The sequence below is a fragment of the Prionailurus bengalensis genome, chromosome B1 (genome assembly GCF_016509475.1).
Source record: "Prionailurus bengalensis isolate Pbe53 chromosome B1, Fcat_Pben_1.1_paternal_pri, whole genome shotgun sequence".
Classification (NCBI taxonomy): Eukaryota; Metazoa; Chordata; class Mammalia; order Carnivora; family Felidae; genus Prionailurus; species Prionailurus bengalensis.
In genome coordinates, this window is record NC_057344.1 from 42,900,216 (window position 1) to 42,924,431 (window position 24,216).

Consider the following 24,216-nt stretch of genomic DNA (forward strand, 5'->3'; position numbering starts at 1 on the left):
GAGAGAGAGGGAGACACAGAATCGGAAGCAGGTTCCAGGCTCTGAGCTGTCAGCACAGAGCTAGACGCGGGGCTCTAACCCACAAACTGTGAGGTCATGACCTGAGCTGACTGAGAGATCATGACCTGAGCTGAAGTCAGAGGCTTAACCGACTGAGCCACCCAGGCGCCCCTATTCTGCCCTTTTTGAATGGAGTTATGTCTGTATATTAATGAGTCAAACATTTTAACTGTATTGCTCAGACCTTCTAAGTTTACTAAGTTTTTGCCCCTTTTCCTATCAGTTACTGAGAGAGTTGGGTTAATATCTTGAACTATTATCGCGGGTTTTTTAAATTCTTGTTTTAATTGTGTCCATTTTGTTTTCCATATTTTGATGATGTGTATTATTTCCTACTAATTAAGCATTGATATGCCTTCCTTATATATTGAGAATTTTTACCTTGTGAAATAAACCTTTGGGGCTAGCTCTATCTTCCAAAGTGTCATGACATTTAGTATATGAAATTATACCTCTACTCTGATGATCTTGAGTATTCTCGTATTGTCATAAATAAGGATTTTTTTATTTGTGTGTTGTATAGGAATACATTTCATATGTATAATACTTCTCCAATGCTATGTTTTTTCTATTATAAGGAAATTTTATTTACTAGAATATGTTTAACTTCTAATTCATGAAATGGAAATATATAATTAATTTTACATTATTTCTATATTAACACTTATAACAAGCACATCCATTTCAATAACTACCAAAATTTTGAGTAAACAAGTTATGCAGAGTTCTAAGATTTGGTAGGAGTCCATTTTTTCAATTTGTACAATTAACAACTTTTGCAGAGGTACTAAGCATTTTCCAAAACATAACTGCAAAGAACACATTAATTAAGTTCTCAAATAAATACAAGTTTATGTCCTCTCAAGAATTTACCATTTCACAGGACAGTTTGTTTCTTTTCTCCTTTCCTTTACATAATTTCATTGTATTCATTATCAAAGTTTTTGAATCCTTTATTCCACATCATGTTTAATTTTTATAATTGTCATTTTTGTTTTTTTGTTCTATAGATATATTTGAGCCCTTTTATTTTGTTTGTTGATTTGATATTTTTAACCAACCATGTGATGGGAGATTTTGTGTTTCCCTCTGTGTCTAGCTGAAGAAATCCCATTAAACTAAGGAGGAATCTCTGAAGTTATTTTGAGACCTCTTGATGATTTCAATTGTTTCTGCTTGAGAGTTTCTTTAAAATATTAACAAGTGAGAATCTATTTTAAAAGCCTATGATTTTTTATTGTTGCTTCTTTTATGATGTCATCATCATTATAGTAGTATGTGTTATATTGTTTGACAAATCCTATGATTTACCTGCCTGTTATGAGCAAGATATATTCACCATCAAAAGATAAATTATTATCACTCACATTTTAAAAGAATAACTTAAAAATTGTTTTTCAGTATGATTATATGGGATCAGAAATGATGGCTGTAACACAGAAAATTATCCAGATTACTGGCCTTGTCAACACTGTAAGTTTTAAGTTTTTTACATTTATAGTTTTATGAAAAATCATTGAAACCGGTTTCTATTTTACCATGACAAATCAATGACTTAAAAATCTTCAATAATCTAAATAATAAACTGAATATATTCCTTATGTTACATCGTTTTGATTTAATAATTGTTTTTTTAACAAGTATGCCATAAATCTTATTTTAGATGTTTACTCAGTTCAAATTGACTGTAATGCTGTCCTCCTTGGAATTGTGGTCACATAAAAACAAAATTTCTACCAACGGGGATGCTGATGATTTATTACAAAGATTTTTTGTATGGAAACGGGACTATCTTATCCTACGGCCCCATGACATAGCATTCTTACTTATGTAAGCACAATGTTCTACATTAAAAAAGAGATATGCATAAATAATATCATTAATTTGATAATTAATGCATTTACTGTGTTCTTCAACTTTCTGTAGGCCTCTGAAAATGTTAAACATCTTCATATATAGCTATTGCCATAGATGTTATAGTATAGTTGAAAATATGATAAAAATAAAAACAACATAAGTAACATATATCACATATATCACAATATATTTTGGAATATAATTTATATAAAGACTTGACTTTCATAACTACAGAATACACTACTTATGTTATGTATGTATGTTATATACTACATACTTTACTACTATATATGTTTACTAAAGAGTACATGTAAACCTTAGCTTATTAATAATGTTAAAATTGTCACTATTCAGTTAATATTATCTATAATATGTTAATACATTTCATGTCTACTGCTTGACTAAAAAGAATTTTTTTGATAATATTTAATTTAAGAAAATGCTTACATTTAGGACAGGCAAAACTTCTTATTCCACAGATTAAAAATCCTTTTTGTTTGGGGTGCCTGGGTGGCTCAGTTGGTTAGACCTCTGACTTTGATTTTGACTCAGGCCGTGATCCAGACCCATGTCAGGCTTTGCAATGACAGCATGGGGCTTACTTGGGATTCTCTCTCTCCCCCTTTCTGCTTCTCCTCCATGCGTGCACATGCTATCTTTCTCTGAAAATAAATAAACTTAAAAAAAATAAAAATATAAAAAACTTTTTTGACTTTTAGTGATCAAAAGAATACATGCAGAATAAGGGAAACTGAGGAGAATTCATGATAGTGAAATTATTTCAAGTCTAAGAGGTGATGAGAGAAAATTGCTACTAAAGTGAATCATAATTTTCAATGAGCATTTTGTATAATATTTTAGATATTATCCAGGTCAAAAATTCATATATTTGAAAACCATTGTAAATTTTATGGAAGATTTAGCTTAATAAATAAAGTAATGAATTGCTCTGAATAACTATGGTAATAAAAAGTTTATACTATAATGATGTAGTTACAGGAAACATCCTACATATTTGGGAGCAACATTTTCTGGCACAATATGCAATAAAAGCCATAATGCAGATATTGCTATGGTATGTAATTTTTATCCTTCTTTACTATTTTTTTCTAATCTGTATATTGCATTTTATATTATTTAATATAGCTAAATAGTGTATAATAAAAGTAGAGTATAATAAGGCATTTTTCTCTCTATGTGTATTTATTATTTTTTTGGGACAAAATTATTTTAATCTTAGAACATAATATGAACATACATTAATATACTCATTCACCAAATAGGAATAATGACTATTATGACAGTTATATCAGAATTTCTAAGGATGTAAAACAGTAAGCCAAGTTAAATCCTCCTGTATGTCTACTTTAAATTCAAGAAATAGCAAAAATCATGAATTTGTCCTTGCCATTTTATGTGTTATGCTATTGCTACAAAAATATGGGTCCATTTACTACATGTTGTTCTGCATTGTTCTTATTTTATGAATCATTTCAGAACTATTTTGAACAGCTTTTTAAAAGACATATACATGTTGCTTCATATAGCTCCACTTTTCTTTTTAAATTTGTATCTTATTAAGTAATACACATTCACGTGTTACAAATACAAATGATTTTTGGGGCACCTGGTTGGCTCAGTCAGTTGGGCGATCGACTTCAGCTCAGGTAATGATCTCACTGTACCCAAGTTCAAGCCCCACATCAGGCTCTGTGCTGACAGCTCAGAGCCTGGAGCCTGCTTCAGATTCTGTGTCTCCCTCTCTCTCTGCCCTTCCTCCCGCTTGTGCTCTCTTTCTCTCAAAAATAAATAAACAATAAAAGTTTTTTTTAAAAATTTAAAAAAACAAGTGATTTTACAGGACTAATACTGAAAAAACGAAATCAGTCCCTTACATAAACTACGCCAGCATTTTTTAAAAAATTTTTCCTCCTGACTTATACTTTTATATTCATCTCCTTGTAAATAAAAGTTTTATTGGAGTATATTACATATAAATAAAATTGCAAAAATCATAAATATCTAGCACAATTAATATTGACCAGGTTAATACATAGCCATAAACATCATGGAGATCAAGAAATAGTGTATTTTACCACTTCATAAGACCCCTGTGACTCATATACCTCCTTCCACTTACTATCCATATCAAAGAAAACCACTTTGTGACACTTATCACCATTGGTTAAGTCGGCCTCTTTTTGAGCTTTATGTAAATGAAATAATACACAGTATATTCTTGTATCTGCCAATTATTTGTTCAAAATTATGTCTGTGGAATTTACCCATGCTTATATGTGTAAGAATAATTTATTCATTTTTACTCTATATTTTTAAATACAATGCCCTTGAAATTTCTTGAGTCTTCAAATTTAGACATCCATTGACTTACTATCAGTGAGGTCAGAATTTAGGATCCTAATAGCTCATAATACTGACTTGCCACCTCTTCCATTCTTCCTCTATAATAATATAGCCTATTAGAATTTTGTTTTATTCTCAGATGAGCCAAATAATGAAATAAAATTAAATTGCCTTCATTGCATAGCTTTTGTTTCTTCCCAAATTTGGTACTGCATAATATTGCCTTTGCCCAAATTCTTTAATAAAATTAAAAATTGCCTCTACTTTTTTTACATGTTTCAAAAAGTCCTCTTTGGAGCTCTGGGGATGTTTCTTTTTTTCCCCCAATCTCTATTAAACTTCTTGCATAGGGGTTGTTTACAAATTTTCTACCATTTCTCCTTTGGAACATGTGTATTCTATTTTCATGACTTGCTTACTCATTTTAGTAGAATATATGCTCTTATAATTTACTAAAAAATAGATGTGTAGCAAATTGTTTGAGAGTGACATGATTGAAAATACATTTAATTATTTCAAAGATTGGTTAATTTTACTTTCATATATATATATATATATATATATATGTTTCTTTATTTTGAAAAAGAGAGAATGAGTGGGGGAGGGGCAGAGAGAGAGGGAGAGAGAGTACCCCAAGCAGTTTCCATATTCAGCATGGAGCCTGATGTGGGGCTTGAGCCTATGACCCTGAGATCATGACTTGAACCAAAATCAGTCTGATGCTTACCTGACTGAGCCACCCAGACACCCTATGGTTAATTTTCCTTTTAAAATAATTGTACCTTGGAATTTTAAAGGATTGTTTCCTTGTCTTTTACCATTTCTTTAGAAATTTAATGCTATTTTTATTCTCATGCATTTGTGTGTCTTGCTTATTTTCTGTATGGAAACATTTAAGACTTTTTAAAATCCTTGTGTGTTGTCTTTCATCATCCAATATGCTGGTTATATTAAAGTCCTTTCAATCTGGATACTAATTTACTTCTGATTTGAGAAATTTTACTATATTTTATTTGATCATTTTCCCCCTTTTCTCTATGGAACTGTGTTAATTATATATTAGAGCATTTTGACTCATTATATAATTTATTTTATCTTATTTAAGTTTGTTCTTTTACTTCTACATTCCCTAATATTTTTTTATATTTATACTTTGGATCAGTCACTCATCTAAGTGTTCTCAGATCCATTTCATGATAATCCTCTGCTCTGATCTATCTCATAGGGAACTACATATATATATTCCCTGGGCTTCTTTGCCTTCATGCTTTTGGGTATATTCAGCAAGTGTGGATGATTATATGGAGGTAGGGAAATGTCTTAGTATGTCTACATACTGACCCTGCTTGGAGAAATGTCTCAGAACTATTGCTTTCTGTTCTGAAACTCCTCGTCCTTCTGTCATGTGTCTCCTATTGAGTAGCACTTGTTTATGGATTCTAAGAATGGATCTTCATTTATACATCCTGTTCTGGTGTTGGTAGCAACATTTTGCTTTTCTAATCTCAGAATTGCCTCATCATCCTCTGTTGGTTTATCAATAATTTATCTGTTAACCAGCTGCTTTTTTTCCCCAGTCGCTTTTATAAAATTCTTTCTTCTTGGATCCTATAGTGGCTTTAAAATCGTCTCCTTTTTTTGGTAACCACTAGGCAAGTATAACTGAGAATCATTTACCCAATTAATTGTTCATGTTGCAGAATTACAGACAAGTGGGGGTGGGTACCTGGGTGGCTCAGTCAGGTAAGCATCTTCAGTAAGCTGAGCGGACTTCAGCTCAGGTCATGATCTCGCAGTTTGTAAATTCACGCCCTGCATCAGGCTCTGTGCTGACAGCTCGGAGCTTGGAGCCTGCTTTGGATTCTGTGTGTCCTCTTTCTCTGCCCCTCCCCTGCTTGCACTCTGTCTGTCTGTCTCTCTGTGTGTCTCTCAAAAACAAATAAGCATTAGAAAATAATTGGAATAAAGACAAGCGGGGACCAAATGTGTTATTTTATAATTAGCACATTAATTAGAAGGAGACCTTAGACTTGGGATTGTAACAATGGATGAACCCAAGATGAACCTGATCATTTTATTTAAAAAAATTTTTTTAAATATATTTTTTAAGTTTATTTATTCTGAGAGAGTGAGAGAGCATGTGCAAGCACACAAAAGAGGCAGAGAGAGGGGGGAAAGAACGTCCAGCAGGCTCCGCATTGTCAGCACAGAGCCCCACGAAGGGCTTGATCCCACAAACCTGACCTGAGCCAAACTCAAGAGCTGGATGCTTAACCAACTGAGCCACCCAGATACCCCGAACCTCAGAATTCCTCAGAACAGGAACCCCGATCAAAATTTAAAATGACAAATTCTTCTAAGAGTGTTTTGGTCAACTGAAGTAGCTGGTCCGCATCTGTGGTGAGGTGAAACTTCTTACTTCTCTGTGTAAAGATCCTGTAATAATTTCATTTGAATTGGATGCCTTATAATGACACCTGTTCACTCTAAGCTCTATCTTAAGGATTAGCATATTTTATATATAAAGGAACAGGTACTAAATGTTTCAGACTTTGTAGACCATGTAATCTACATTACAGCTCATTAACTCTGCCACTGTAATGCAAAAGCCAATATAGAAAGTATATAAATTTATGAGCATGGTGGTGTTCCAATAATACTTTATTTATGAATACTGAAATTTAATCTCATATAATTTTAATTTGCCACAAAATATTATTTTTTTATTTTTTTAATTATTTAAAAATATAAAACCATTATTTATTTAAAAAACTTTTTGTTTATTCATTTTTGAGAGACAGAGACAGAGTGTGAGCAGGGGAGGGGCAGAGAGAGAGGGAGACACAGAATCCAAAGCAGGCTCCAGGCTCTGAGCTGTCAGCAGAGCCTGACATGGGGCTCAAACCCACGAACCATGAGATCATGACTTAAGTTGAAGTCAGACGTTTAACCAACTGAGCCCCCCAGGCTCCCCTAAAACCATTCTTATTTGAAGGCTATACTGGTCATAGGCTAGATTGGGTTTGTGGACCATAGTTTACCCTGCCTTATTTTAATCTCATCAGCCTTTATCCTCATAGATTAATAAAAGTTGTAAAGGCTTTCCAGAAGATGATAGCTCATAAAGCAAGACAACATATAAGATCTTGCTAATTTATGTTGACATTTTCCTGGGCAACAAGTGAGGGGTAGATACTAAGCGTTCTAGTAAACAAAAATAGAATCATATTTATTTTATAATAAATAAATAAATAAATAAATAAATAAATCTAGGTAAAAATATCTGAGTTTTTAAATTTAGCGTGACAGCTCAAACATTTGAGAATGGCTTTAATAGTTTTATCAATTGACTGAAACGTGAGCAAAGATGTCTATTTGTAGTGAAATTGGCAAAGTTGAAAAGAAAGGAATTCATGTTGTTTTACACATGGTGATATTTGAATACATTTATCTAGTTAATCAAACTAACCCATGTCTTAGCTATGCTTTTTGTGTTCACTATCCTCTGTAAGCTAGGAAACCCAGCTATATGAGTTGTTTGAGAGGCTTTGGAATTCTCTACATATAGATGTTTAGGTAGATTACATAGATGATAGATAGATGATAGATAGATAGATAGATAGATAGACAGACAGATATATACATAGGTCATCTGAGAATAGAGACAATTTTGTTTATTCCATTCTAATCTGCATGCCTTTTATTTTTTCTCAATTTATTCCATCAATTAGAATCCCCAGTACAATATTGAATAGAAGTTGTGAGAGTCTAAACCCTTGCCTTGTTTGTAATCTTACAGGGAATGCATTCAGTCTTTCATGATTTTATAGGATGTTAGCTATAGGATTTATAGAGAGACTCTTTATAAGGAAGCTCCCTTTGATTCCTACTAAGCAGATATTTTTTTGTGTTTCTTTGTTTCACCAAACATGAATATTGGATTTTGTCAAATATCTTTCTCTGTATTTACTGAAAACTCATACATTTTTAAATTCTTTAGTCTGTTGATATGGTGACTATATTATTGACGAATTTTCAATTGGTGAACTAGCTTTGTGTTCCCAGAATAAATCCCACTTGGTCTTGATGTATTGTCTTTTTCATATATTGTTGGATTCAAGTTGGTGAAATTTTGTTAATAAATTTAGCATTTAGGGGCACCTGGGTGGCTCAGTCAGTTAAGTGTCTGACTTCGGCTCAGGTCATGATCTCACAGTCCGTGAGTTTGAGCCCCGCGTTGGGCTTTGCTGACAGTTTAGAGCCTGGAGCCTGCTTCGGATTCTGTGTCTCCCTCTCTCTCTGCCCCTTCCCTGCTCATGCTCTGTCTCTCTCTGTCTCAAAAATAAATTTAAAAAAAACATTAAAAAATATATATAAAGAAAAAAAGAAATTTTGCATTTATGGTGATTGGGTATATCAAACTGTAGTTATCTTTTCTGGTAATGGCATTTATGGATTTTCTATCAAGGTAATGATGAGTTCATAAAATGAGCTATGTTTTCTCTATTTATGGATTTTTTTTGGAAAGTTTGTGTAGTGAAAAATAAATCAAATAGAGAATAGAAAAATAATGGGAAAAATGACAAAGCTAGGATTTGGGATTTGTGACAAGAAAAATAAAATTGATAAGCTCTTACCTAAAATAATTAAGAAAAAAGTAGAGGGAAGATTTAAATAAATGAAGTCAGAAATGAAAGTGGAGACATTACAATGGATAAATTACAGAGGTAAAAAAGGACTATTAAGAATAATTATATGTTAACAAATTAGATAACCTGGAAAAAAATGGATACATTCTTGGAAAAATACAACCTACCAAAATAATCAAGAAAAATAGAAAACTTGATCAAAGCAATACCAAATAGAGATTCAATTAGTAATCAAAGCCTCCCAACCAAAAAAAAAGCCAAGGAACAGATGGTTTTACTGGAGATTTCTACCAAAAATTCAAAGAATAATTAACACCAATCCTTCTGAAACTCTTCAAAATAATTGAAGGGAGAACACTTCCAAATATATTTTAACAAACCAGCATCAGCCTCATATAAAAGCCATAAAAAGAGATACTACAAGAAAACAAAACCACAGGCCAATATCCCTGATGCACATAGATGCAAAAGCTTAAAATATTAGCAAAAAAAATTCAATATAATTTATTGCATTAAAAGGATTATACATTATGACCAAGTGGAATTTACCCCTGAGATGAAACATAATGTTGAACGTGGAAAGCAATCACAACACAGAGTACTAAGCAGGATATGATCATGGCGAAACATGGAAAGCAGTCAATATGATACAATACATGAACAAAATGAAAGAGGAAAAAACACACAATCATCTTAGTGGAAACAGAAAAACATTTGAGAAAGTTCAACATCCATTCATGATAAAAACTCTCAACAAACCAGTTTTAAAAGGAAATTCCTTCAACAGAATGAAGATCATATGGCAATAGCCTAGAGCTCATCATAATCAACCAGGGAAAACTGAAAGCTTTCCATCTCAGATCTGGTACAAGGTAAGAATACCCACTCTCACAACTTCTATTTAACATAATACTGGAAGTCCTAGCCAGAGCAATTACACAAAAGAAGAAGGAGAAGGAGAAGAAAAAGAAGATAGAGAAGAAAAAGAGAGAAAGAGAGAGGAAGGGAGGAAGGGAAGAAAGGTGGAAAGAAGGAAGGAAGAAAGGAGAAAGAAAAATCAAAACTGGAAAAGAAGATGTAAAATTATCTCTTGTTTGAAGATGACATGATCATATATGTAGAAACCCCTAAACAACAACAAAGGACTCAGAAATACTAAATTCAGTAAAGTTGCAGAAACAAAATAAACATTACAAAAATTAGTCATGTTTTTATACACAATGAACTATCTGAAAAAGGAAATCAATAAAACATTTCCATTCACAATAGTAACAAAAAGAATAAAATACTTAGGAATAAACTTAACCAAATTGGTCAAAGATTTGCACAATGAAAATTATAAAACATTGATGAGAGGAATGAGATAATACAGATAAGTGGAAAGACATCCCATCTTCACTAATTGGAAGAATTAATATTTTTAAATGTCTATATTACACGCAAGCGATCTACAGTTTCAGTGCATTCCTTATCAAAACTTCAATGTCATTATTTACAGAAATAGAAAGAAAACCCTAAATATTATATGGAACCACAAGAAATCCTGGACAAAGAAATCTCAAGCAAGAAGAACTTATCTGGAGACATGACACTTTCTGACTTTAAAATATACTATAAATATACAGTAATCAAAATAGTATGATACTGGTACAAAACAAACACCTAGACAAATAGAACAGAATGGAGACCCCAGAAATAAATCCATGCTGTAGACTGGGGCAAGAGTAGGGGAAATAAATATGCCACGATGATTTCCTATCATTTTTGAGTTGACTTAAAAATTTTAATACATTTAAAAAATATGTAAGAAAATACCTCCATAGTCTGGTAGCATTTTAAAATACTAGCTATAAATTTTCAAGTTGCCTTTTTCATTGATTCTGAATTCACTTGGTTGCTTGTAAGACTTTGACTATTTTTTAGAGTTCTGAAAAAATTGATTCTGACAAATTTTCCTCAAATTATTAGTGTTTTTGCGGAGGGATGGGTTCTTGGGACTATCTACTTGGCCATTTCACTGGCATCCTCTGCTTTTTAAATTTTGTTTGGTTGCTTGTTTTCAATTATACACTGTCAGTTGCTGCATATTAATATGTATGTTTGTTGGGGTGCCTGGGTGATTCAGTCGGCTGAGCGTCTGACTTCGGCTCAGGTCATGATCTCATGGTTCGTGAGTTTGAGCCCCATGTCAGGCTCTGTGCTGACAGCTCAGAGCCTGGAGCCTGCTTTGGATTCTGTGTCTCCCTCTCTTTTTGCCCCTCCCCTATTCACTCTCTTTCTCTCCCTCTCTCTCAAAAATAAATAAACATAAAAAAAGAAATAAATAGTATGTGTGTTTGTCTATGTGTGTATTATTGTCCCTTTTCTCAGACAGAATTGAAGTACTTGCATAGAATTTGCTTCTTTCACGCTGTTATTTTAAATGTTCTCAAGTAGAAACAGGACTCATTTCATCTTAGAGTAAAGCTTGCCAAACAACTGAGGCAGTAGACTTCTGATTCTATGTACTCTGTCCAAAACCTCATAAATTATGAATGTTTTTATTCTGACTGGTGTGATCATGAATCATTCCCAGTTCTGTGTAATTTTTCAAGGATTTTTTTTTCTGCTCTCTTCAGGTTCTTTTTTCCCCTAGTCTTTAGGAATTGACTTAACTTTTCACGGAGAGTTAAATTATGTTACTTTATTTCATAGGTAGAAACCTTGCTTTAAGATACATAAAAATCTGCAAGATAATATTATTCATTTTCCCTTGAATAGTTAATAATTGTTATAGCACTCTTAACAAAACTAAGCCACCTAAAATCTCTTGTATTTACCCATATATTTATCATTTCCAATACTTTAATTTTCTGAGGTTAAATCCTCAGAAAACTTAAATGTTTTCATCTAGAATCATTTAGTTTCAACCTCAATCTCTTTCTCCAGCGATTTTTGTAGTTCATGTCCACTTGCAATGAATTCTTTAGTTTTTTATGTAAAAATATCTTTATTCAATCTAATTTTGGTGTTATTTTTGCTAGATTTATAATTTGGGGATGATAATCTTTTTCTTTCTGTACTTAAAATGTATTTCACACTCTTCCCTCCTTGTTATTTATGAAAATTCAACCAATAATGGAATTGTTTGTTTTTGTGTAATCTGTCATTTATTTTTTGCTGCTTTCAAGTTCTGAAGTGTTGATTTTCAAGCCTTGGTTAATTTGTGTAGGAATTTATTTCTTCATTAATTTATTTCTTCATTCTTCCTGGTTATAGCATAATAATTAAAAGTTTAAATGGAATGGTTCTTTTGATCTAGCAAATTATGCTTTCACTAAAATCTAGGTATGAAAATTAATTGCTACTAATAATTTGTTACTAATCAAAAACTGGCATTGCTTTCACCTGAAAGTTTTCTTAAATTCCCTTCAGATACTGAGACACTTCATAGTGGTTGACAGTTGGATTTACTTCTTCTGATAGTGTTCAATAATTTCACTGCTTGATATTACAATGCTATGATTTCTGTGTGTTATTTGTTATTTAGGCTTATTCTCTTGCAAAAAAATAAGACTCATGAGAAGTTCAGTAGAACAGTCTTTATGTACCCTTTATTCAGATTTCCCCAAAGAAAACTTGTTCAATAACCATAGTACATTACCCAAATCATTAGACTGTTTTACTCGTTTTCTAAAATTATTATAGGTTTACCATTAACACTTAGAAATAAGACCTATTTTTATTAATAATATGTGCTGAGTGAGATATAAGTTATTAAGTTTTTAGGAATTTTTTTGGCTAAGGGTTTCCAAATGTTCTAACATAATTTATTGAAGAGATACTCTCTTGCTTGAAATTTTGCACCGTTCTCAAAATTCACTTGAGCATACTTATCTGGGTCTATCTCTGGACTTTATTTGTTTCATCAATCTATTTGTCTGTCTTCTTTCAATATTGCATTGTTTTGATTACTCTATGTGGTAAGGCTTAAAATTTCAGAAATTGATTCTTACTTTTTAAAATTATTTTCACTATTCTAATTTCAGTGCCTTTCCACTGAAATTTCAAAACCATTTTTTAAAACATAGTGCTGTTTTGTTAGGTAATGCATTAAACCTATAGTTCAATTTGGGGAGAATTGAAATCTTCACTTTGTTTTATTTTTTAAAGCCATGAATATGCGGTGTTTCTCACTTTCTTTAGGATTTCTTTGATTTATTTCTTCAAAATATTCTAAGTTTTAGCATATAGTTCCTTACATGTTTTGTTTCATTTTTACCATTTGTTGGGCTGGTTTATATCCTCTCCAAATTGATAGATTGAAATCCCACCCCTAGTACCTCATAAATGTGACTGTATTTGAAGAGAAGGCCTTTAAAGGAGTAATTAATGAAAATCAGGTCAATATGATTGGTGCTCTTATAGGAAGAGATTGAGGCAAGATATGTACTGAGAACAGACCATATGAAGACATAAAGAGAAAGGACTTAGAAACCAGCCCTGCCAGCATCTTGATCTGGGATGTTCAACCTTTAAAATTATGAGAAAAAAAAATTGATGTTTAAACCACCTAGTAGTGGTACTTCGTTATGGAATCCCCAGCAAACTGATACATATACATAAATGTTTTAACTTTTTAAAGAAAAAATTGTAATAGAATTGTGTTTTCAATTTCAGTTTTCAATTGTTCTAGTGTATTTCTAATATATAGAAATACACTTGATTTGTTTGTTGAACTTATATCCTGCTTCCTTTCTACTTATATTTCAGTTCTATGAGTTTTTTATTTTTAATAAAATAAATAATAAACTTCCCTTCTGGCAACTATGAGTTTGTTCTCTGTATTTAGGACTTCTTTTTGTCTCTTTTTTTTCTTTGCTTATTCATTTGTTTTGTTGTGTTTTATTTTAATCCCACATATGGGAGAAATCATATGATATTTGTCTCTGTCTGACTGACTTTATATAGCATTATACCCTTTAGGTCCACCCATGTTGTTGCAAATGGCAAGATTCATTCTTTTATATGCTGAATAATATCCCATTGTACATACACATATCACATACTCCTTATCTGTTCATCTATCAGTGAACACGTGGGTTGCTCCAGTAGTTACACCACTTGTTAATGTTTGCTTTTGTTGCCAGTGCTTTTGGTGTGAAACCCAAAACTTGTTGCCAAGACCAATTTGAAGGAGATTTTTGCTTATGTTTTCTTCTAAACCTTTTACAGTTTTAGGTCTCATGTGTAAATCTTTAATCCATGTCATGTTAATTTCTGTGAATGGTGTAAGATAAGGGTGCAATTTCCTTCTTTTGTACATCATAGCTCCTTTTAATCAACAAGCTCTACAGTGATGTCCTCTATTTTTATTTCTATTAAGAATTTTTTGTATAATTGTCTTGTCTTCCTGCACAATATAGCTACTGGGTTATTTTATTTTACTGTATGACTTTATATTTTATAATTTTTTTAATGTCTATTTATTTTTGAAAGAGAGCGAGAGACAGAGAGCAAGTGGGGGAGGGTCAGAGAGAGACACACACACAGAATCCAAAGCAGGCTCCAGGCTCCAAGCTGTCAGCACAGAGCCCAACACGGGGCTCGAAATCACAAACCCTGAGATCATGACCTGAGGTAAAGCTGGATGCTTAACCGACTGAGACACCCAGGAGCCCCTTGTTGTATAACTTTATAGAGGGGATTTATTCTCAACTGTGGAATTATGGAAGTACAAGAGCATGTTTTCTTTTTCTGAGCTGGCATTAAAAGGCCAGCTTATGGTTGTTAACAACCTGTCTTAAAATCTGATGATCAGCTTGATATCACCTTTCATGTTTTGCTGTGGCTTTATCTGTCTTTCAAATTCTGTTACTGGAATTTTTTCCTTTCTTTTATACTTTGGTCTTATAGTGTAAAAAGAAAGGGTACCTATTAACTATTAGCTATTAACTGATTTTTCCATGTTTTCATTCACACACTTGCACATACATATGTACAATCTTTTTTTTTCTTTTAGGCATGAATTACTAAAATCTTATTCACCATAAATTTCAACTGATGTAGAAAAATAAGAAAAACTCTAAGAATTTTGCTTGTGATGACTAAAGGGATGAGAAAAGTTTCACAATTTAATTATCAAAAGTTAAATAATGTGAAATACGACTCTGTACTACCAGCAACCTTTTTAAAATAACTTCTCATTCCAAATGTCCTTACCATAGCTTTTCCTATATCTCTAATTTCTGTTATTATTTTTAAAATTCATCCATTATACTACAACCTTTTAATGAGCTTCCATACAAATACCTTACTCCTATGTATATTGCTGGGTCATTTCCCAAGTGTTACACCTCAGCCTAAATATTAATTCATAAATTTTAAGTGGTTCTACTCCTCCTCAGAATTTTCTTTTGGAGTACTTCATTTTCTTCATAATACTTTCTTTTTTTTTTTTTTTTAATTTTTTTTTTTCAACGTTTATTTATTTTTGGGCCAGAGAGAGACAGAGCATGAACGGGGGAGGGGCAGAGAGAGAGGGAGACACAGAATCGGAAACAGGCTCCAGGCTCTGAGCCATCAGCCCAGAGCCCGACGTGGGGCTCGAACTCACGGGCCTCGAGATCGAGATCGTGACCTGGCTGAAGTCGGACGCTTAACCGACTGCGCCACCCAGGCGCCCCTCTTCATAATACTTTCTGTGATCGATTTGTATTGATGAAGTTTGTTTTAAGTTTCTTGTTTATTTTCTTTCTTCCTTTCTGTAATGGAAGCTCCTCATGTGAACAATGTCCATTTCTGTCATGCATGCCACTACATTTTCATCTTCTGTTAATGTGCCTGACACATGTGTACACTGAGTTAATATTTACTAATTGGATGAACTGATTTAATGGAAAAGTTACATAAATGTGTTTTATGTTGATTGCATCAGAAATACTAAGTGTGCTTATGGCTATAGAATTTGAGTGTGTCAAACTGTAAACCAGAGAATAATGGTAGTTTGATCATTCCCTACATTCTTGCATTGTTCTTAATCAAATGACCAGTATGGATAGTCCTGTCAATGACTTATCAAAATAATGTTGTAAAATATACTTAACATAAAGAGTATTAAAATATAAAATTTTATGGGAACAAAATGCTTTAATTTAATTGATTACTTGCTTTTGTTAACTTCTTATATGATGGTTTTTCCTTCAATCTTCTTTATTTTAGTATCCAGATGCAGTAACTTTGGAGGGATTTTCAGTTATTATAGCTCAACTACTTGGCCTTAAAATGGGATTAACATATGATGATATTAATAAATGTTCTTGTCCAAGAGCTACATGCATAATGAATCATAAAGCAGTGTAAGGCTTTTTTTTCTTCTTAATTATTTTACATATATATATATATATGTTAGGTTGTTTACAAGATGTGATGAATTTTTTATTCTTTATATTCCACTCCACGTCAAAAATTGGAAAGGTATTGAAGAATTTTCCTAGTAATAAATCTGTCTAAGTGATACAAAACTCCAGGAAAGTGGTAAATATCATGATTAAGAAATACCTGAGGGAATTAGAGGGAAATTTTTAAGATTTATAAAGACTTTGAAATACTATATAAACATGGTACTATTATTGTTTTGGCTGTTATAGCACTTGGCATTCAAAGCAAAGATATGTAAAATTATCCTCAGTGATATAGTCCAGGGAGCTTTGGCCAGAATTTTAAGGGAAAGAAAAAAGAGGAAACATTTGAAAAAAAAAAATGTCCTTATTTATAGATATTACGATTGACTACCTACATAAATCAGCAGAATCATAATACAATTAGAACAATAATAGCATTAAAAATTTTATTAAGATAAGAGGAACTACATTATCTATAGACAAAGAAATAAAGAGAAAAGAAGGAAAGGGTGATGATGCTGGATAAAATGAAGACTTAACAAAATCACTGAGTAAATTAGGATAGAATCTAGTCCATAAGTACAGGGGCTGGCTTTTATTTATTTATTTTTATTTTTTTAATGTTTAGTTATTTATTTTGAGAGAGAGAGAAAGCAGAGGAGGGGCAGAGAGAGGGAAAGAGAATCCCAAGCAGGCACTGTCAGTGCAGAGCTTGACATGGGGCTCTTGAAACCACAAATCGTGAAATCATGATCTGAGCCGAAACCAAGACTCTGAGGCTTTACCGACTGAGCTGCACAGGCACTCATAGGTTGGCTTTTTTTTGGAGCTGTGTATACTCAATTATTGTGATAAGATGTTAGCAGAGTAAATAAAGATGTAGGTAGTTTGGTTAGTGGAGGTGGAAAGATGAGGACAATTTCTTCTGATAGGAAGCTGAGAAAAAGGAGCATAAGAGCTTGGATAAAAGACGCGAAACACATGTCTTGGAGACTAGAAATTAGAAATGACTTCAGAATGTGATAAGATTGTTGGGCCTTTTGAATGGATACTTAATAATAGTAATTACAAAAGTAATATGAATTCAAACAGCATGTTTGTTTATTTTGGCCCATGTAATTTCAGCTATCAAACGCATAAGTAAAGAAAGTAAATAGTTGAGGTTTTGCCAAGTTAATAATGTCCATGGGATTCAAAAAGAGTTAGGGTTGCAGGAAAAGCTGTGTTTCTCTGAAATAATTTTTTCAGTGTTTCCAAGCCCACACTTGGAGTTTGGGATAAAAAATGAAAATACTTTGAAACAGCTGCTTTAACTCAACTTATTTTGTAGTTGTCTTTAGACCTCGATGGTAACTTTCTCCACAAAAAACCAGTCGATTAAGACTTACTTTGAAATGTCTGGGTCTATTAAAATTCTATATACTTAGGCTAACACATTCATTTCTTCCTTTTCATGGCCATCTTTTAGGCAGAGATTTAAAAAAACAAATTGCTTTGTACACGTTTTAAATGAAAGTTTCAAGTTCTTTTTTTTTGTAATGTTTATTTAATTTTGAAGGAGAGAAAGACAGAGCATGAGTGGGGGAAGAGCAGAGAGAGAGGGAGACACAGAATCCAAAACAAGCTTCAGGCTCTGAGCTGGCAGCACAGAGCCCGATGTGGGGCTGGAACTCACAAATTGTGAGATCATGACCTGAGCCGAGGTCGAACGTTTAACTGACTGAGCCACCCAGGTGCCCCTCGAAAGCTTCAAGTTCTAACACTTAATTTTTACTCAGAAAGCATGTGGTCCAAGTAGAAAAGAACCTAGGTCTCTGTCTATTTTTAAGCTAATTTTGTGTACAAAGATATCAGTGCTCAAAATTTGTAGCTTTTTGCCTAACAGTAGCCTGCAAAACTGTAGTGGCACTGATGTCTATTGAAACAAAATAGTTAAAAGTAATAGAAAAAATTGCTTAAATATTTTTCCTTGTGACAGTCTTCACACTTTCCCCTATTGATTCCATTACAAATGAGTATATCAATGAAAGCTAAAGCATGCCTTTTTTTTCTCACTCTCCCAACTCCAAACCCTTGGCAGTTATACATTTCTTTCCTTGGAGGCTCTGGAGTCAACCCAGAACATCACTCATCACAGATATAGCTGTTTAAGAGTTACTGTGTCAGACATGATTGCTTAGAGGGGAACTGTGAAATAGAATTAAAATGTAAACCACATATGTAATTGTAAATTTTCTAGTAGCTGCATTAAAACATTCAGAAAATCATAGGGCGCCTGGGTAGCTCCATTGGTTGAGTGTCCAACTTTGGCCTAGGTCATGTTCTCATGGCTTGTGGGCCTGGGCCCCATGTTGGGCTCTGTGCTGGCAGCTCAGAGCCTGGAACCTGCTTCAGATTCTCTGTCTCCCTTTATCTCTGCACCTCACCGACTTGCACTCTGTCTCTCTGTCTCAAAAATAAGCAAACATTAAAACCTTTTTTAATCAGATGAAGTTAATTGCAGCAATATGTTTTAATGTATTTTATTAACATATAATAAATATTTAATATATAATATATTTAATATATTTTAATATATTTTATTTAATTCAATGTATTCAAAATGTTACCATTCCAACATGCAGTCTCATGCAGGATTACACCAATGTTATCATCTTGAGAAACTAGAAGATTAAAGTTGCCTGGAACTGAGAATAGTGGATGGGACAGGCTTGACTGAGAAGACCAGTAGACAATATTTTACACAGTATATTTAAAATATATATTGGAGATCTATTAGACATATATATTAGATATCCCACTAAAAATATAGCTGTGAACATGAAAATAAAGACCTTCACAGAACTTATATTTTAGTGCAAAATTTAAGTCATATAAAAAAAGATTTAAAAATACAAATATGCTTATTTTTACATGATACAATAATATAGATTAATATATGTAGAAAAATAAATAATGACAGTGGAAGGAGAATGTGGGAAGGGACACAACTTTATATAACATCAAGAAAGACCTCTTTAGAAAATTACATGTGAGTAGACATCTGACTGAAATGAGGGAAGAAAACTTTGGGTATATGACTGAAGAGCGTATCAGGTAGAAAGATAGACGGTAGATAATAGATGATATATAGATAAATGATAGATAGGTGGATATTTAACCATTAAACTTTACTGCTTTCCTGTAAAGATACATTTTCAATGCCATTTTTAAAATATTAAAGATTAATAGTGATAAATTAAAATTTAATCATGTTTGACTTCATCTCTGCTAAGGCACAACTTTTTCATTTAAGCCATCTTGCAATTCATATCATTATATATGGAACATCGTTTAGATGGGCTTTTATTAACCTGGTTTATTTACCTGAGGATTATTATTTCATTGTAGGGGTTCCAGTGGTATAAAGATTTTTAGCAACTGCAGCATGCATGACTATAGAAATTTTGTTTCAAAATATGAGGCTAAATGTCTTCAGAACTTTTCAAATTTGCAACCATCATACCAAAATCAATCAGTATGTGGTAATGGGATTTTGGAACCTAATGAAGAATGTGACTGTGGAAGCAAAGAGGTAAGCAGTAAAGATTGGAATTTGAGCACAATTTCTTGTATTTCTAATAAGTGGTTTTCATGGTATTGGAATTATATATGCAACTATGTCTTCAATATGGAACTTGGATATGAAAGTGAGTAGTGGTTAGGATATATATGAATTGCTTTTCCATCCCTCTTCAATTGAGAAGTCAAATGATTCATGAAAACTTGGTTTGTACACACTGTTCCCAAGTATGCCAGTGAAGAGGTTTTGCATACATAGGCTGAACAAATGGCTTTTTATCCACAACTTATTTCCTCATGTATGTGGCCCCAGTCTCTGTTTTTTCTACAAACTTCTTCTGAGTTTGTTTCAAATTTTCCCCTTTCTTTTGGTTGCAAGAATGGTAAAACATTATAATGTTTTTTTCTTAATCCTCAAGCATTCTTGCATTTCCAATTTCAGAATGATCAAAAACTTGTCCTGTTTGCTCACTTCTAAATATATATATATATCCAGCCTACCACAGTCTCATCAACCAAATATTCTATACATACTAATTATAATAACATTATTATAATAGCATTATTGCATAATATGTCATAATTCCCCTCTATTTGAATAAAATAAAATTTCATTATTAGTCCCCCAGAAGTTACATGAATTTCTTATCCATCTAAAAAAAGTACACCACCATTTGTTTACAAAATATTAAATCTCTACAAGTTATCTTAATTCTCCACTATTTTCCAGCATTAATATATATGTATGTGTGTATATATATATATATATGTGTGTGTGTGTGTGTGTCTATGTAGGCTTTCCAGTTATCTCAGATTTTCTTTTTTTATTTTTTTTTTCATTTTATTTATTTTAGAGAGAGAGAGAAAGAAATAGAGAGAACAGGGGAGGGGCAGAGAAAGGGAGAGAGAATCCCAAGCAGGCTCCACACTCAACATGGAGCCTGATGTGGGGTTCAAACTCATGAACCATTAGAGGGTGACCTGAGCTGATATCAAGAGTCAGACGCTCAGCTGACTGAGCCACCCAGGCACCCCTCCAGTTATCTCAGATTTTCTAAAGTCATCTTAGTTTTCTAATTAGTGATACTATGCTCATCTTGTATTCACATCCTCCTAGATACGGTGCCAATTGCCACAAAAAAAAACACCTGGTTATTTTTAATGAAGGATAGAATAAAGCAACAGAATCTGGAGCTAGGTCTGCACATTGTAAATTTCCACAGCTACCAGCTGTAGACATATTGTCACTTACAACAGACACTGTCAGTGGCCTACCAGTATCTTCTCAGCATTGACTATTCCTGGAGAGAGTATTTGTTTCAAGTATCTAAGACTTTTCGTTGCAGTACCTCCTCTGGTCTCAGTAGCATGCTCAGGTTTCAGCAGGGTGGACTTAGTGCACTTGGGGCTAACGATTAACCCTCAAATAATTATGAAGGGTATTTGGTGGATAATTGCCCCAGATTCCTTGACTCTTACAAGGAAATTCTATGAAATATGCTCAGTATCAGAGTTCTGCAAACTGGCCAGTGGACAAAATTCAGCTGCTACATATTTTTGTAAATGGAACTTTATCGGAATGACAACCATACATTTACATATTATCTATGGCTGCTTTTGTGCTTCAATGGCAGAGTTGAACACTTGCAATAGAAGCCATAAGGTGCACTATTTTAGCAAAGTTGCAAATAGTTGATATTTCACTCTTTACATAAAATGTTTTGATGCCCCCTATTTTATATCATTTCCTAGAAGTACCTGTGAGATTTAGCTTAAGAGAGCAGTAAGCAACTCACAAACCTATATGTACTGGCTTGTTTCCCTTCCTTAACATCTTGCTCCCATCTTGCTCTTAGTGTTTTGGTGGTAGGTAGAATAGACCTTCAAAGATGTCCTCACTCTAATCCTTTGAATTGTGGTAGGTTATATTACTGAGGTACTTTGCAGAAGTTATTAAGGTTATGGACTTTAAGATGGGGACATTATCCTGGAATATCTCAGTAGGTCCAATCTAATCAAATGAATCCTTAAAAACAGAGAGCTTTCTCTAAGTGAAGTCACAGAAATGTAGCAGAAGACTCAAAAATATTTGGAAAGAGGGACCCAACCTGCTGTTGCTGAAGGAAGGAACATGGAAGCACAGAAGGAATGTAATTAGTTTCTAGGAGAAGAAAACATGCCCTTGACTGATAGCCAGTAAGGAAACAGGAATCCCTGTACTATAACCACAAGGAATTGGGCAGACAATCTGGATGAGACTTGAAGTGAATTCCTTCCCAAAGCCTCCAGTAAGGGCATAGCCCTATTGACATCTTGATTTTACCTTTGTGATACCATAAGCAGAGGATCTGGACTAGTTTATGTACTTAAACTTTTGATTTATAGACTATAAGATAATTATTTAAGTTGCTAGGTTTTTGGTAATTTGTGACAGCCTCATTACGGAGCTAGTATACTCTCCAAATAAAGTACTTGTCTGCATCCTTGCTTAGTGGTCTGTTTCTTGGGGAACTAAAACCAAATCAGCTGGTACCAGAAGTTTTCCTAGGAAGCATACACTCAGGGTAAGATTATGAAAGTGGATGTATTGCTGGCCAGATAACAAAATGTACTCATTTATAGGTTCAGGACGTTTGAAATGATGGACTTTAGAAACCTAAACCTTCAAATTTCTCAGAAATCTCTGTTCTGGGAAGTCACTGCTAGCTCAATGGTGGAAGAAGGTAGCTTCACATTGCCTAGAGACCACACAAAGATGTGTTCACAAGCGATGGATGTCTCACAAGATGATGCTTGTTCTTTTCAAGATCTGTCCCTGCCTTCCCTCATTGGTTCTAGACTGCATCAAATCTAAGTATAGCCCGAGTGAGAAAGTACTTTCTGCTATTAGGATAAAGAGATTATTTTTTAAGAATTTGTAGAATTTGTTAATATGTATGTACAAAAACCTGGATAATATGCCATGAATAGATGCTAAACATGCTGGCTCACAGCGTTAAATATAGGCCTGGATAGGGTAGGGTTTATTGATAGGATGATAATCTCTACCGAATAAAGATCTATTAGGCAAGGAGATTTGGAGCCAGTCTTGATTTGCTGCTGGATGAATCTTTGAATATTGCAGTCTGGCCCACAATAAATGAGGTTCATATGCCAGAACTGTTTTATTATTTTTTTATTGCCAGAACTACCTTGATATAGAAATATGGAAGGGTCTCAAAAACTCAGAATAGTGGTCATATTATAACAAAATGTAAGAATAAAAATCTAGCATCCAATTATTTGGGTGGCTCACCAGATACTGCTTTCAGTAAAACAATGAAAAAATGTGCTACTAAGAAGGTCCAAGTATTGTTGAATGGTAGCTTTCTTGTATAGATAGGGATTGACTATTGGAAGCACCATTACAGAGTTGGGCACCCTGTGTCACTAGGGATCATTGAATACCAAAATAGCAGAGGCCAAGTGGCAGTACTTAGCAATATCAGCCAAATGGATGTAGTTAGCATAAAGGGAAGAAAAGCATAGATGGAAACTATGGTTTTGAGCTGCATGGATTTATACTAATAGTTAAGAAAGATCTGGGTCACCAGTTACCATATTTCTTTATTTACATAACTAAAAATTAAGAAAAAGTAGAAGATTGGGGCGCCTGGGTGGCGCAGTCGGTTAAGTGTCCGACTTTAGCAAGGTCACGATCTCGCGGTCCGTGAGTTCGAGCCCCGCGTCAGGCTCAGAGCCTGGAGCCTGTTTCCGATTCTGTGTCTCCCTCTCTCTCTGCCCATCCCCCGTTCATGCTCTGTCTCTCTCTGTCCCAAAAATAAATAAACGTTGAAAAAAAATTAAAAAAAAAAAAGAAAAAGTAGAGGACTGATGCCAATTGCTACAAATGGAAATTTATAGTCTCTTGCTACATTTCCAGACCCAAGCTAGTATCAGAGTTTGCGCTCACTATTCAGATAGACGATGAAATCCTGCAATCTCCAGTAACGATAGAAAATAGCACTTTCCTCAGTCATTCCCCTCTCCAATAGAGTAACCTATAGCCTTTTACTGGATTAACTATACACTGGGGAAATGGGAAATACCCAGATCATATAGGATGATTGCATGCAGAATCTTTGCTCATGGTACTCACATGAGAGGACCCAAAACACCATAAGGAGTAGGGTGAGTGTATAGAGAATCCAGGTAATACCTGGAGCCCTTGAAAAAGACCACCTCACAATAGGTTCAATGGATCCAAGGTTAGCACAGATTCTGCATTTAGTCATCCATTAACTAAATATAAGTTGTTTAGATAGATAGATAGATACATACATAGACAGATGACAGATGATATA

General features: G+C 33.5%; 1 protein-coding gene across 1 annotated transcript in view; it reads left to right on the top strand.

The window, feature by feature from the left end:
* The window catches only part of ADAM18 (ADAM metallopeptidase domain 18), a 164,963-nt gene that overhangs the window by 46,295 nt on the left and 94,452 nt on the right, over positions 1–24,216 (top strand). The window contains exons 8-12 of the mRNA XM_043563577.1: positions 1,462–1,533; positions 1,724–1,890; positions 2,911–2,992; positions 16,131–16,267; positions 19,703–19,886. Coding sequence (XP_043419512.1) covers positions 1,462–1,533; positions 1,724–1,890; positions 2,911–2,992; positions 16,131–16,267; positions 19,703–19,886 — 642 coding nt within the window. The remainder of the gene's footprint in view (positions 1–1,461; positions 1,534–1,723; positions 1,891–2,910; positions 2,993–16,130; positions 16,268–19,702; positions 19,887–24,216) is intronic.